This window comes from Scyliorhinus canicula, chromosome 19 (assembly GCF_902713615.1).
Source record: "Scyliorhinus canicula chromosome 19, sScyCan1.1, whole genome shotgun sequence".
NCBI classification, from domain to species: domain Eukaryota; kingdom Metazoa; phylum Chordata; class Chondrichthyes; order Carcharhiniformes; family Scyliorhinidae; genus Scyliorhinus; species Scyliorhinus canicula.
In genome coordinates, this window is record NC_052164.1 from 69,985,500 (window position 1) to 70,002,076 (window position 16,577).

The window sequence follows — 16,577 nt, forward strand, 5'->3', positions numbered from 1 at the left end:
AATGGTGGGACTGTGGTATTCAAACACTTGTTTCTATTAGTATGTGGTAAACGTTCAGTTTCTTTTTGACTTGCACTTAGGAAGATGAATTTGGACTTCAGGAGGTTTTTCATGCTCTCCCTTTGTCAGATTTCCTCTTTCAAGCAAATGATTATCTTGACACTGACAAAGTCTCTTGCAAATCTTCACTAGATATGTGAATACACCTAGTCTCTTTACAAGAGAGCTGGTTTGGCACAGTGGGCTAAATAGCTGGCTTGTAATGCAGAACAATGCCAGCAGCGCAGGTTCAATTCCCATACCAGCCTCCCCCAACAGGCGCTGGAATGTGGTGACTGGGGCTTTTCACAGTAACTGCATTGAAGCCTACTCGTGACAATAAGCTATTATTATCATTACAGCAACTCCAATCACATACTTTTTATCACCTCAATGGTTTTTCACCATGTGCTGCTGATCAGAACAGAACTTACTAAGTTCCATATCTCGTGTACCATGATTCATCTTCACTTTATCTTGCTTTCCTCTTACGTTGCTACTGATTGCAGGCTGAAACAAACAAAACCTTCCCTCAGGAGCACATTTAAGGACTAACTCACAAGGTGAGCAAATGAGTCAAAGAGAAACATGGAAATTACTGCCTAGCTATGATCACGTACTAACTTTTTCATGATCTGTACATTTCTTTCTGCAGCACCATGCAATATTACAGCATGTTTGAGTCCATCTTAGATATATTTCAAACTCTTCTGATGTAAACTGTGGACCAATTATCTAACAGCAATACCTCAGGCAACCCATAAATTGAAAGCCAACTTCTCAAAATCTGAATAGTTTTGTGATACTCAACATTTATCCACTTGCTATTACTATTGATCAAAACAAAGTAAGCTTTCCTTTCCACTTCAAATAAATTGATATGTACGCGTTCCTATGGTTTTACCATTGGGGCATTTCTTACCATGGAATGAAATTAACTTTGATTGGGTCCTTTTGCATTCTGAGACACACTTCTCCAGCTCTTCAATATCTCTATCCACCTTTAGATACCAAAATTATAGCTTCTTGCTATCACTTTCATACAGACTATCCTTGTGTGCACTTGATGAAGTTCCTCTAACAATCTCTAAACATTGGTGGAATGAAGCCTCTTTTAAATTTAAGATAAATGGTGGAAGATATAGAGGGGATGCAAGAGGTAGGTTCTTTACCCAGAGAGTAGTGGGGGCATGGAATGCACTGCCTGTGGTAGTAGTTGAGTCGGAAAATTTATGGACCTTCAAGCGGCTATTGGATAGGTACTTGGATTAGGGTAGAATAAGGGAGTGTAGGTTAACTTCTTAAGGGCAGCACGGTAGCATTGTAGATAGCACAATTGCTTCACAGCTCCAGGGTCCCAAGTTCGATTTCGACTTGGGTCACTGTCTGTGTGGAGTCTGCACATCCTCCCCGTGACTGCGTGGGTTTCCTCCGGGTACTCCGGTTTCCTCCCACAGTCCAAAGATGTGCAGGTTGGGTGGATTGGCCATGAAAAATTGTCCAAAATTCTATGATTAACCTAGGACAAAAGTTCGGCGCAACATCGTGGGCCGAAGGGCCTGTTCTGTGCTGTATTTCTCTATCTATCTAAACTTCACCTGGATGGAAGCCAGCCTTGATCCATACTGTTTATTTTGACAAATCAAACACATCTGCAATTTCCCATTGTCAAGCACTATAGGCTAGCCATTCATTCCATAACTGCGCACTTTACTGAGCATTACACCCTTCTGTGTTTCCACATTAATTTATCTGGCAGACACTGTCATTTGTGTATGTAAAGTAATTCACTGGTAACACTTATGTTTATGGGAAATATTAATGGGGAATCTCGAAACAACACCTATATTTACATTATCTGCTGTGTTGCAATATTTAATATCATAATGATGGCTAATTTTATCTTTTGGTCCTCCTTGCTTAAAGGCCATTTTGTGTTCTCTGAGCACTATCTCAAAATCAGACAAAATCTTATTGTAACTAACTCTGCCCACTCAGTTTAAATGTATTATCTTAATCCAATTCTGCCCCATCGAGGAGACTTGGTTCCCTCCTTCTACTACCATTGGCAATTGAAATGAAAAATGAAAATCGCTTATTGTCACGAGTCGGCTTCAAATGAAGTTACTGTGAAAAGCCCCTAGTCGCCACATTCCGGCGCCTGTTCGGGGAGGCTGTTACGGGAATTAAGAAGATCCTCATCCCCCTTCAGGTACCATGCCCTATGAGGGCATTGATACAATGGACATCTATTAGATTAGCCCATGATTATGCTTGGCAAAGTAGCACAGTGTTTGCCTTTGCCTTTTGCAGTACAGCTGGCCAGGAAACTCTCCTACTCTTACCGCCTGCCATTAGGCATACTGGAATGATTTTCAGGCTGAAACCAACCTATTTGGCCATATCATGAACTCACCATCAGTGGTCATGAAATGGGTCTTGAGCCTTGGGCTTCTGACCCCAAGGTTACCACTGCACCACAAGATCTCCAGTGATAGGATAAATCATCATATTCCAATCTACATTAATGTCATCCCATCCTGCTATTGGAGTAATTGGTCAGTTTCACACCAGTTTTGTATAAGGGAAAGTGACTTAGGGCTTTCAGATACTCTCCTTCCGAGGTAACAGACATAGCTGCAGTTGTGTCAACGGTGAATGTAAGCTGTGAATCTCTGACTTTCATGTTTATTGTGGGTGCTGGAATAATGTATTCAGTCCCATTACTCTCACCTTCCGCATGCAGTATTTCTTGCTCTCCGACTGATTCCAACTCTTACTCTTTCTGCTCGATAACATTGACTTTTGTTTCCATATCTGTCATTTGCGTACTCCAAGATTTTCAGATTGCTAAATGAGCTTTAGATCCACCATGACCTCAACCTGGTGTATGGCTGCGAACAGGAGCATTAGTTTCCTCCGCTACTGCATACGATCTGGATACGATCGACTCTTCCACTTTGACTGGAAATGGGGACTTGTAAATGACTGATTGTAAATCAGTAGATCGAGGTGATAGCATATATTGCTTGACAAAATCGATAACTTATAACTTCTTATGTGACCCATAGAGTTCCACGAAGACTAAAACTTTGATACTTATGTCATTTAGACATGTTTAAGGAATTGGAGCCTTGCCTCCTCCGTAATTTAAATGAAATGACATGTTCTGATTTAATTAATATGATTGACTGGAAATGGGGCTTTTAAGTAGCCTTATCACAGGAATCCTTCCATGACAGCTTACTGCCTTTGTTAAAAAGCTTGGCCTGTATTTTGTTATTCTTTATGCCCCCTACAAATGGGGCAGAAAGTGCAATTTCTATGTTTGCGCCATGCCTACAGTAATAAGAGAGAATTTCTTTAGTTCGAGAATGTAAACTGCAACAGTCTCACTAGGCAACAGTTTTCTTTCATAGAATGCAACTCTCAGTGTAATCACATTCTTAGTTGCACCAGAATGCCATTAGTTTCTGCATATTCCATTGAACTAGGGTCTTGGATAAAAGCAACATTGAAAGCATCTGGCTCCATCTTGGTGAGCAAAAACATTTGATTTATCCTCATCTCCTCTTTCAGCCAAAGCGTAACCTTTGTCCGCAATGATACCAGTTCCTTTATTAGGCTGAATTCCCTCACTGACCACAAATATACTTTTGTGCCATTTTTTTTCAATTACGTAACATTTTGACTCACTGTATACCTTAATATGATGTGCACATGGAGCAACCAGTCAATTTGTTCAAACTTCTCAAGTTGAACTCTGCAAGTTTCAAACATTTGTCACAATATTCTTTGTCCTTAATTCCTCAAATCAAATATGAAAGAAATACCCATCCCATCCCTGTCACAGTATTTCTGTTGTGTATTGCACTGAGTGAAACTAGTTCATGCCCAACTGTAGGTAGATATTATTGAAATAACTTTATTTACACCTACTGTAAGGGTCCTTCTTATTTTTTTAAAATAAGTTTAGAGTACCCAATCTTTTTCCCCAATTAAGGGGCAATTAAGCGTGGCCAATCCACTTACGCTGCAATTCTTTGGGTTGTGAGGGTGATGCCAACGCAGACACGGGGAGAATGTGCAAACTGCACACAGACAATGACCCGGGACTTGGATCAAACACCGGTCCTGGGCGCCGTGAGGCGGAAGTGCTACCCAGGGTAGTGTGTGTGTATGTGTGTGTTTGTGTGTGTGGTGTCTGTCTGTCTCTCTCTGTCGGTCTGTCTCTCTCTCATACAGACAAACCATGACAGGCTGAAAACAGAGAAAGGCAGCATCTGTTTCCTTTCACCCATCATTTTCACCCCTCTCCTTCCCTCTGTGTTTGTCTGTCTTACATGTGTGTGTGTATAGAGGGTAGGGGCTAGGAATTATTTTATAGCTAATCAGTTGTATTTGCTGCATATTTCATTATAGTTCTTGTTATAAATAAATAGTAATTGTGTTTAAACTTACAAACATGGTTACTGTAATTGTTGAGCAGCTTTTGGTATTTTTCTAAGAATTGTTGGTGAATTCACTTGTGTGGTGACTCCGGGTCAAGTGGGACTGGAATGGGCCATGCACCAGCCCAGGGTGTTATAACACCTACCCAACAGAGATGGCAGCAGAGAGGGCAATGACCATCTCTGACAAGAGAGAATTGAACCATCACGCCAGACATTCAATGGCATTATTATCACTGGATTCCCAATATCGACTTCCTGGGGTGTTACCATTGACCAGTAACTGAACTGGACTAGCCATATAAATAATCCGGCTAAAGGAGGCCAGCGGCTGGGAATTCCACAGAGAGTAACAACCTAAATTCCCAAAGCCTGTCCATCGCCTACAAGTCACAAGTCACCATCAAGGCACAAGTCAGGAGTGTGATGGAATACTCTCCACTTGCCTGGATTAGTGCAGCTTCAACAACACTCAGGAAGCTTGCCGCCATCCAGGACAAAGCATCCCACTTGATTGGTACCCTATCCACCCCAATAAACATTCACTTCCTCCACCACTGACGCACAGTGGAAGCAGTGTGTACCAGCTACATCATGCACCATGATAGCTCAGCAAAGTTTCTTAGTCAGCATATTCCAAATATACAACCACTGCAACCTAGAAGAACACGGACAACAGATGCATGGAACACCACCACCTGCAAGTTCTCATTCAAGCCACTCACCATCCTGATTTGAAACTGCATTGTCCTTCCTTCACTACTGTTGGGTCAAAACATCTGGTACTTCCTCCCTAACAGCACAATGGATGTGCTAACACCACGTGGACTGAAGCAGTTCAAGAAGGTGACTCATCATTATCTTCTCAAGGTCAATTAGTGGTGGGAACAAATGCTAGGTTGGCCAGGGACACCCACATTGGATGAACAAATAAAATAAATCAAAATGCTAAGATCTTCCAGTATTTTGCATATGTCATAAGAAAAATCAAAATGAGATACGTAATTTGACCAATGGATGCCTCATTCCTCCAGTTGTCTAACTCAACAGCCTTGCATTCAGATTACACCTTGAGTGGGGTCAGGGTCATGTCTGATGCCATCTTATCAAGTGAAGAATTGCACTGTTGCAAGGTGTTGCAGTTTGTAATTCCTTCAGGCTTTGTATTCTGCCTGGCATGGGCTTCGCTCCACAACCGGGAGACCTGAGATCAACAAAGACTCAGCCTCAGTAATAATTAAAGGTGAAAGCTGGCACTGCTCGTCAAGCAGATTCCCTGTCTGCAGAAAATGAATACCAGGCCTATTACCTTCTTGCCACATTCAATTCTGGTGGAAAGTGGAGGGATATGGCGTGGTAGAAGTGACAATATAGTGGGGGCCGTTGTCGCTGCAACATTTTAAAGACTTAAAAAAAACCTTACTTATTTAGTGGTCACTGATTGTATGCCATGGCCGCAGTTCAAGAAACACAATGGGGGGGGGGGGGGGGGGGGGGTCAGACCCAGGTTTTGCTCCACTCGAACCTAATCAACTCCAACACCTGGGGCCTAAGACTGGAACTGGGACCATAGTTTACATAGGTAACACACGTGGCTAGCACTGTGGTTTCATAGCGCCAGGGTCCCAGGTTTGATTCCCTGCTGGGTCACTGTCTGTGAGGAGTCTGCACGTTCTCCCCGTGCCTGCGTGGGCTTCCTCTGGATGCTCCGGATTCCTCCCACAGTCCAAAGATGTGCAGGTTAGGTGGATTGGCCATGATAAATTGCCCTTAGTGACCAAAAAGGCTGGGGGGAGGGGTTACGAGGATAGGGTGGAAGTGAGGGCTTAAGTGGGTCAGTGCAGACTCGATGAGCTGAATGGCCTCCTTCTGCACTGTATGCTCTATGTTCTATGTAAGGGACCTACTGCTTGACGGAGGTGTCCATCTCAGATGCCTGCAAACTTGCATTAATCAACCTGTAATGCAGCTGCACATTGGTCGGCGATGTTGCGCTCCTTTTTGCCTCCCTTTCTCCACCAACAAAACAGACACAATGAGGGCCAATGTCTGCACCATCTGCACATGCCATCCAAACCACATTCCCAAGGGATATAGTACATTCGACGGGAGGGGGAAAACTAAAAAGGCCAAGCAGAAACTGGCTGCACCATTCAAATCCAAATTGAGCTAAACTAAGGCACATACCCTCTTCCAGGATACAAATTGGTTGCTTCTGAGTTTCTCTTCCCACATGGCTTTAGCTAAACTACATGTCAAGCTTTCATTGATAAAGTACGAAGCCCAACTTGTAACGTGAAAGCGTCCTGTTGTTATGACACTATCTTGCCAGTGATGGCACTGTGGTGCTTCAGTAGTATGTTTTCCAGCAACTCGCCCTGTGCTGCAGAGAAACCCCTGTGCTCTAACTAATTATATTTCTTTGCTTTCCAAATTTATTATATGACTAAGACGTGGAGTCAAGCGGCAATGAACAGATGTATGCAAGCAAAGCAGAAAACAGCGAGTGGGCTTTGACGCCAGCTACTCAGACTGGCGATAAGAGAGAAACTGCTTGGCACAGATATAGGTATAGGGACCATTGCTGATCACCATTTACATGGTGCATTAGTCAGATTTAAATCAGAAGTACAATCTCAAAATTTGCAGATGACACAAGATTGGAAAGTACAACCAATAACCTGACAAAATACAGGAAAGCATTGATAGACTTGCAGGATAAAGAAGTAATCGCAAATTAATTACAATATAGATATATGTCAGGTGGTGCATTTTGGTAGAAAGGTTAAGGAGTCACATACTCCTTGGAAAGCAAGATTCTAGATGGGATAAAGGAACAAAGGAGCACAGGGGAGTAGATACATTCAAATTAGTGCCAAACATGGGTAAGGGCATTAAAAAACACGAAGAAATCAAATTTATTTTTTGAGAGATAGAATTGAAAAGCAGGGAGATTATGTGAAAGCTGTACCGAACCTAGGTTAGACCGCATATTGTAATGAAGGATGTAGAGGAAGTGCAAAAAAGATTGACAAACATGATGCCACAACTGAGAGGTCAAACCTGTCAGGAGGTTCATATGAAACATAAGTGACCACATATTAATATTGTGTTAATGGCTTATTTCAGTGCTGCAGCAGTTATATAAAAATATGTACAAAATCTACAAGATGAAACTTCCAGATTTGGCTTGAAGGCAAAATGGATGGAAGAAGAAAATGTTCTCTGTTGATTTTAGTGGGATTTAGGTTTTCCAAACTCATGGCTTGGCATGGAACTCACCTCCCTGAGAGAGATCACGGCGGTACTGATTCGGCTTGGCTTTCTTTTTGGCCCGGGCTTTCTGGCTGGGTGGGGTGTTGACACTGCTGCTCCCCATCATTGGAGTGTGTCTCGTCTTCCCTGGAAATCAGATTAAAATGATTAAGGGCTGGAAAAGTGGAGGCAAAATTGGAATGGGGGTGTGGAGTTTCTCAGGGTATTTGGAAGGTTAGTGATCAAAGGATTCTCCACCGCAAATCTTAGGCTGGATTCAGCAAGCATTTGATACGCAAAAGTGCATTAGGTCATGCCGTGGCATACAGAGTATGGTCCCAGAAGCCCGGTGTAAGATTTTGCTAATTCTGCTCATTTTTAGAATCTGTAATATCTATGGAATTTATTCTGCAACCACCGTTTTAAATTAAATGGTTCCCTTTAGATTTGCATCCTACAGCCAATAGGAGGGGTTAATTTGGACCATTTCCCAAAAAAGGGAGGAGGAATGGGAGACTGGGGAATAAAAGTTGAGAAATCATAATCCTTGTTGGCACAGTGATGCCACGGCTTCTGGGATATGACATTTCTGGATACATTCAACGTCACTTCAAAGACAAAGAAGACAAACATCATCTGTGCTGACCACACCAAGAGTTCCTGGGAACTTGAGTGATGAAACACTTCTCTGTTGTCTTCACTGCTTCTTGTTAACAATATCTAAAATCTTTCTTCATAGATTCCACATAATTCATAAATGCTAGTTATTCATACCTTGTCGGTCACACATGACTGAAGATCCTTGTGTTAGAAATTTAAAATTCAGACCTGAGAGGCTTTTTTTTAATTCGACAGATTTTATGCCTTAAAACCCTAAACCTCATGCCAATTCCCTCAGGATCCTTTTCCCTTTCTGCCCACTCCACTCCCCTCCTCATGGTGCTGGCTGTTATTGGATCCATTGCCACGGGTCCCTGCTCCCAGTACCTCATTCAAACACTTTTCCTCCACTGCTTCATGCCACAGGGTCAGAGTGGAGCATTCAACCATTGTGGTCAAGTCCGCCTCTGTCCTCAGCCACTATCCACACTTGAACAGAAACTCGGGATCAGGAGCAAGAACCTCTTTCTAATGTCATGGCGTCTTAAGGCCAGTTGTAGTCATCCTGTTGTCGCTGTGGTTATGGTTGATTGGCAATGACCAGATGTGCTTTCTACGCATATATGTAAGTACCATCCCACTTACTGAAAGTAAATGAAATGTTTATTTCCAGTGCAGCATTTAAATAATCCACTTAGTGTCAAGATAATGAAGTATGCTTCAATAAAGCATTGAGTACTTTTCTCGTCTTTCCTCACACTGGATTCTTTTACAAATCCACCAACATCCTTTTGGCTTATTAAAGATATTTCACTACATTATGTTGAATTGGAATGTTAAGTATTCAGAAAGAAGTGCACACGATACCCTGATTATACAAGGCTGGAGGTCAAACAGGGAGGTGATGAATCTGATCTGTAACATCATCAGACCGTGAGTAGCAGACGTTGTGTTATATTTCACACTAGTTTCCAACTCACGGCCAGTCGCATTACATTTTGTGATAACACTCGAAGTGCCAGAATACTGTTATAATGTCAACATCTGAACACTCCACCTCAAAAGTGGAAGATGATCCCACAAATAAGCTCAAGTGGGAGCTGAGTAAAGGCTTGAGGATGAGGATCTTACAGGATTACAGGCAAAAAGCAGATATCGAGAGACTAAGCTCGACTGGATTTACAGAGTCACGATGGGCAGAATGGCCTCCTCTGTGCTACAATTTTGTTTTGAGATTCGAGTGTGTTAAAGAATGCCCAGGATCCAGTTTGTATCAGTGATAGGTAATGAAGTTGCAGCATGAAGCATAATAAATATCCATGAACCAGGAAGAATGACCATTTCAATTGCCATTCATTGCCTTGAATGGAAGCACTGGGCTTGATGGTTTCCCTCAGTTGCATGGTAAGTAAATGCAAACTGTGATGCAGCACAGAGCCAGAGGATGATCTTGCTTCAGTATTGGGGTGCTACACTTGGTTTTCAGGAAAAGCAAGCTGTAGAGTGAGTAAAACATCAAGGAACATGTCTGCTTGCAACGATAACAACTTCCCAATAGAAAGTGTACAAGTGGGGACGAGGTGAAAGGGGATTTGGCTCAACTCTGATGCCTTCTATTGGAGAATAGTCTTCTAACTCTCACCATCTGAGCTCACACATGAAGAATGACCATTGGAGGAAGGTCCTGGAGGAAGACAGTTCAGCATGGACCCATATCGTAGTACAAGTCACATCGTCTTCAGAAGAACAAAGGACCAGAAAGAAGATTTAATCCAAATTAGTCCATGAAGTACCAAACTGAAATTGGGCTTGGTTGGGGAAATTTGGGGGGAGGTGAGGGGGGGGGGGGGGGGTGGGGGGGGGGGGGAGGGGGAAAGAGGTGTTGGTTGGGGGGGGGGGGGGGGGATTCAGCAATCTATCACCAACCCTGATAGTAAAAGAGCCGCATTGAGCATTGCCCATCATATCCTTATAAAACACCGGGCAAGATTCTCCGAATTCTATTTTCCTGCCGCATGTCAATTGGGATTTCTCACTGTAACCACCTCATGTCACCGCGAAACCCATTGGCGGGGGTGCACTGCCGGCGGGAAAAGTGAATTACAAAGACCAGAGAATTCTGGACGCCATTTTCAAAACTGAAGGAATGTGCCACATTTCCAAGGTCGGTTAGAAAGTTGAATCTAAAGCTATTCTCCAACACTGCCTGTCTAAATCAAAGTGATTACATTCAAAGAGCATCACTAAACATAGCAGAACAGAACCAGCATTTGACATCTGTTGAACATCTGTTGAACAACTATGATGCACACATTTGTGAAACATCTGTCTTCGTTTCCACTTTCCAATTTTGCTCACATTTACCGCTGTAAAGTTCCCCGCCCGTGGCTGAGTGGCCAAGCCTCACCTGCTCCAGGTACGTTAATGTTTTCAGTGCTTATTGCTGGTGTTTGACTCAGGTTGCGTTTGTGCCCATGTCGGTGGAGGCCACTGGACTCCGCAATAGCGTCCTCATTGCCGTTCATGTTTTGGTTGCTCTGCGACGGTGGAGGGGTCGGAGGTCTGGGCAGAGGGACTGGCCCCACTGGGAGCCGCCTGAAATGGAAGTGTAACTTGCATTAAGAAATGACAATTCCAAAACCCCAAGTTCCCACCTCCTCCCCTATCCAAAAACACTATGGTTAAATGGGTAAATGCAATCATTTGTGAAGAGATCTGTCTCAGCCTTCCCCCTATCATTTTGCATTGACAAAATACTTATCCCACTCAACAGAATAATTAAGTCTGTCTTTCTATGTTCACACCAATATTGTGGGGTAACCTTGGGATTCCTTTGGTTCAAAAATATTCATTTACAAGCTGACTATTTACAAAGGCTAAACAAGACCAAAATGTGGTTGGAGCTTCGCTCTGAGGTGAGTGCACTGTGGCACAGTTCCTTATGCAGTTTCTTATGCACATGCTCAGTGGCTATCGTTAGAGTTAACCCACTACTCGACATCTCCCCCTGAGTCTTTATCCCCATATTATTAAATACACATTCTCCTACACAGCCCCCTCACAATCTCTTGTGTCAGTGGTGTCAATCTCTAGCTGTGTTCTTAGTTCTCTTTGAACGTCCTCAGGCAGCGATTTCGGCTTCTGGTCTGCAGTACAAATGCGATGAACAGAGGTTTTCCTTTTCTTCGCTTCTCTTCGTGCTCTGGGGAAAAGTTGGGCTGCTGGCTGTTCTTGCTTGAAAGAATGAAACTCATTCAGATCCTGTGAAGGTCTGTACATCTGCAGAGGGTATAGAAACCTCTCCTGCAGCAAATAACAAACTATTATGCAATGTCATATGCAGGAATGAATCAGATGGATGAAGAACATTCCAAAGACAAAACGATGATTGTCCAGTTAATACTGCAGGAAGTTCTTTATTTCTGTAGGCTGTGGTTCAGCTTGCACAATCTGTTCAATGCGAGTTTGCTCCTTTCTTGGCCTGAATATCTCCGAAACTTCAGCAGAATGTATGCTGTCTTCGAAACTCAAAATTCACCATCTCCTCCTGGGACAATTCAATAATATCAATGGTTATCATCCTCTTCCACTTTTTCCTGAAAGAGCAAATTGAAGTCCAGCATGTCATCTTGCGACTGGTCACCTTCATTATTGGTGAACCCATCTAGCCTCTCCTCAAAGAGAAATGAAACATCTGCGATGTCCTGCTGCTGTCGGGGTGGAGTATTTATTGATGAAATCTGATTCACAGCATTCTTTGTCAATGTGAATTTCTTGAATAGAGGTTCCTTGAACAGATTTTTCCTTCTGTCTCATAAGCACAGGATTTCTTGGAATAGCAGACGACTTTAAAGTGGCCACAGCCATTGCACTGCGCAATGTGGGTGGACATTCTTGCTGCCCCTGGACTCCTTCCCGCCGCAGCAGGGGCATTGAGCCCTCTATATTTTGAAAGAATTCTGCTAGCAGTAAAGTAGAAGCCATTTCTCACTTCAGGTCAGAGTTCTGTTTCCCCACACGGCCTGTCTTGCCAGTCGCTGGACTGCCCTCATTGCTTTGTCGTCTCCTGTGTGGTTGCTTGGTTGGCCTCAAAGTTCTTCACCCGCTACTCTGTCCTGTTGCTGGGTTTCTCTTCTGGCTTTTCCCACCAATTTTCTCCCTTCCTGTGTGGATGTAGTCACTGCTGCCACCATCTGTTATTGTGATTTATCTCGGGATTCATTGGCTTCTTACTCTCGAAGAGATCTTATTGGAGACAATGGCCTTTCTTTTCAATTTCATGCCATCCCAAATTTCCCTTGAACTGGATGGCTTGCTAGGACATTTCAGAGGGCATTTGTGAGTGGGCCACATTGCTGTGGAGTCACATGTTGACTAGACCAGGTAGTGATGGCAGACCTCCTTTCCTAAAGGATATTAGCAAACCAGATCAGTTTTTTACGACAATCGACAACAGTATCATGGTCATCATACCAGATTTTTTTCAATTGAATTCAGATTTCTCCATCTGCTGTTGTGGTATACAATTTGGGACCCCAGAGCATTACCCTAGATCTCTGGATTTCTAGTCCAGTGACAATACCCGCCACAAAACCACCTCCCTAATTGTTCAATACCATTTATTTTCTCGCTAACTGTTTACAAGGCTAAACAAGACCTGACATAGCTGGAGTTTCTCTTTGAGATGTTTCACACTCATCTCCTCTCAGTGTGCAACAAATAAAATTGTTGGATTGGTCCAGGATTGAGACTCAATAGCCAACAAGAGGGTTCATCGAATCATAGAATTTACAGTGCAGAAGGAGGCCATTCGGCCCATTGAGTAGGCACTGGCCCTTGGAAAGAGCACCTCCACTCTATCCCTGTAACCCAGTAACCCACCTAACCTTTAGGACACTAAGGGGTAATTTAGTGTGGCCAATCCACCTAACCTGCACATCTTTGGACTGTGGGAGGAAACCGGAGCACCCAGAGGAAACCTACGCAGAAACAGGGAGAAAGTGCAAACTCCACACAGACAGTTACCCGAGACTGGAATTGAACCAGGCACCCTGGAGCTGGGAGGCAGCAGTGATAACCACTGTGCCAGGGCTATAGATGGACAGGGCCGTGGAGAGATTTGAACAGTGAAATGACAGCTTTTAATCCACCAAACTATTTTGTGTGCTAACAAAATCTTTGTTTTACCTTCTCATTCTTTTGGTCTTGTAATTATTGCAGAGTAAAACATTAAACACATATTTACAGGAATCAACTTCTAAATCCACTCACCGGGGTAAATGCGGAATCTCAAACTGATGCAGCCTTGGAATGTCCTCAGTCACCCCGTGCCCTGTTGACCGCACCTCCTCTCGTGGTGATGGCGTCAGCGTTGCCGTGGATTGCTGCCCATATGAAGTAGCGGGAGATGATGCCTCTCCGCGAGGCGGTGGAGGTGGGCCTTCCTCCTCATGGGCGCCTTCCACCAAGTAGGTCCTCTCAGGGAGCGGGGGGCACCACTCATCAATGCCGGGGCTTCAAAAAGATGGGAGCAAAACTTACTCTCAAGGGGAAAGAAACTGAAGCGGAAGTTTTTCTCACTCATTCAGGATGGTACTGAAATCACTCATCATTGTTGAGTACAACCCTTTAAGGGTTGTAGCATGCCTGGGATTACTGGAACCATAGGCCTTTTCCCACACCTGATTGCTGACCCATTCCATGTTACCTCTCCCACTGTAGCCTGGCAGGAAAGAATCAATCAAGGGGTAAAAATATTGGAAAATTCAATCCTGCTTCCACCCCTCAATCATTTTTTTTTTTTTATAAATTTAGATTACCCAATTATTTTTTCCAATTAAGGGGCACTTTAGCGTGGCCAATCCACCTACTCTGCACATTTTTGGGTTGTGGGGGCGAAACCCACGCAGACACGGGGAGAATGTGCAAACTCCACACGGACAGTGACCCAGAGCCGGGATCGAACCTGAGACCTCAGCGCCGTGAGGCGGTTGTGCTAACCACTAGGCCACCGTGCTGCCCTCACCCCTCAATCATAATGTAAAAAGTGGCGATAGGAGTCATCACCAAGATTCATACCAATGGCAAGTGGGGGCCTATAAAGGAAAGGACTTACATTTATATTGCACTTTCATGGATTTGGGATATCCCAAAATGTTTTACAGACAATTAAGCAATTTTTGAAATGTACTCTCTCCTGTAATCCCACATAAAGTGCAAAGGTAATGGGTTGATTCCGGTGTTCGTGCTGGAATTGTAGACCATGGAAATTGGACCACGTTCATCGTCTTGGCAATTACTTTCTTTTTCAGGTTTCATGTGCTCATGATCTAACTCACCCTGATGACCACTCTGATCATGGTCACGACCGCAAGGCCAATTGGTATCAAATTCTGGCTTACTTTGTGCTTTAGGCCTGGGACCCAAGGAAACCTGGTTGAGGTGGCACCAAAAACATGGAGAATACTCATAACTAGGATAATGGCATTGAGATCATAACCAGACCAGCCATGGTCTTACTGAATGGTGGAGCAGGCTCGAGGGACCGAATGGCCAACTCCTGCTCCTAATTGGCATAACAAAGCCCAGGGGCACGAGGTCCTGAGATGCATGGAGGGTTCTGAGCCCTATACTTGAGCACATTTATTGTGAATGCTCCAATATAATGTCACATACCCATACTCCAATTCCTCTTCATCCTCATACGAGTCAATATCGACACTGGGGGGAGGGGGTGGTAGCAAATCTGTCCAGTTCATGGGTGGGGCTTTCACCGGCTTGGCATTTAATTTCTGCTTCCCAGATTTTCCAACTGTGAAAGGGAAAATGCAGGTTAGTATATCCAGACTGACATTTCCGCTAGTCATTCATTTCGGGTTCCAATTAGCCTCATTGTTACATGTTATTGTTCTGGCTCTTCTGGCCCTTCAGGTGAAACATTTAAAGATCACGTATCTCCACTCAGCTCCTGATGTCACCACTAGAAAGCAAGTGTATTGTGGCTACAGAATGGCACACTTTGAGTAACACAAACCCATCCCATTCCTGATTATGGGATATCACTGGTGCAGAGTGATTCCTGTAGGGCAGAACGGTGGCGCAGTGGGTTAGCCCTGCTGCCTCACGGCGCTGAGGTCCCAGGTTCGATCACGGCTCTGGGTCACTGTCTGTGTGGAGTTTGCACGTTCTCCCCGTATTTGCGTGGGTTTCGCCCCCACAACCCAAAGATGTGCAGGCTAGGTGGATTGGCCACGCTAAAATTGCCCCTTAATTGGAAAAAATGAATTGGATACTCTAAATTTAAAAAAAAAGAATGATTTCTGTGTTAACCTTCAAAACCATCACTGCAATAATTCATTGTGTTAATTACAGAGGCACTGGCCAAAGTCTTTCAATCCTCCTGAGATACAGTGGAGATGCCAGAGGACTGGAGGATCGAAAGTGTGGTGGCGTTGTTCAAATCAGAGTAAGGATAAGCTCAGCAACTGCAGTTTGAACTCGATGGTGGGAAAGATTGTCAAAGGATAACCCCGGATAAAATGAACAATCACTTGGGCAGGTATGGGTTAATTAAGAAAAACAAGCATGCATTGGTCAAAGGCAACTCATGTTTTTTTTAAATAAATTTAGAGTACCCAATTCATTTTTTTCCAATTAAGGGGCAATTTAGTGTGGCCAATTCACCTACCCTGCACATTTTTGGGTGAGCACAGTAAGAAGTCTTACACCACCAGGTTAAAGTCCAACATGTTTGTTTCAAACACTGGGCACGATTCTCCGCTCCCGGGAAAAATCGGGAGGGCCAGGCGGCGCGCCAAGATTGACGCGACGGCGGCGCCTATGTGACGTCAGCCGCGCATGTGCAGGTTGGCTGGCTCCAACCTGCGCATGCGCGGCTGACGTCACGACGGCTGACAGCTCGAACCCGCGCATGCGTCCGATTGAGACGCCGGCCCGACGATCGGTGGGCAACGATCGCGGGCCTGTCCCCTCCTGAGCACAGTCGTGGTGCTCATTCCCCACCAGGCCCCCTACAAGCTGCAAACGGGCATCTCACGGAGTTTTCACGACGGCAGCGACCAGGTGTGGTTGCCGCCGTCGTGAACCGGTCGCGAACGGCAGGCCGCTCGGCCCATCCGGGTCGGAGAATCACCGGTAACGGCAAGCGTCGATTCTTCCAGGGGGGGGGGAATTGCTGGGGGGCGCCAGGGGGTCGTGGAAATAGTCGGGGGG

The 16,577-nt window shown here is 44.4% G+C and overlaps 1 protein-coding gene across 1 annotated transcript in view; it reads right to left on the minus strand.

The window, feature by feature from the left end:
• robo3 (roundabout, axon guidance receptor, homolog 3 (Drosophila)) overlaps positions 1-16,577 on the minus strand; it is a 342,818-nt gene that overhangs the window by 33,323 nt on the left and 292,918 nt on the right. Inside the window, 4 exon segments of the mRNA XM_038779342.1 lie at positions 7,773-7,892; positions 10,753-10,940; positions 13,617-13,859; positions 15,021-15,156. Coding sequence (XP_038635270.1) covers positions 7,773-7,892; positions 10,753-10,940; positions 13,617-13,859; positions 15,021-15,156 — 687 coding nt within the window.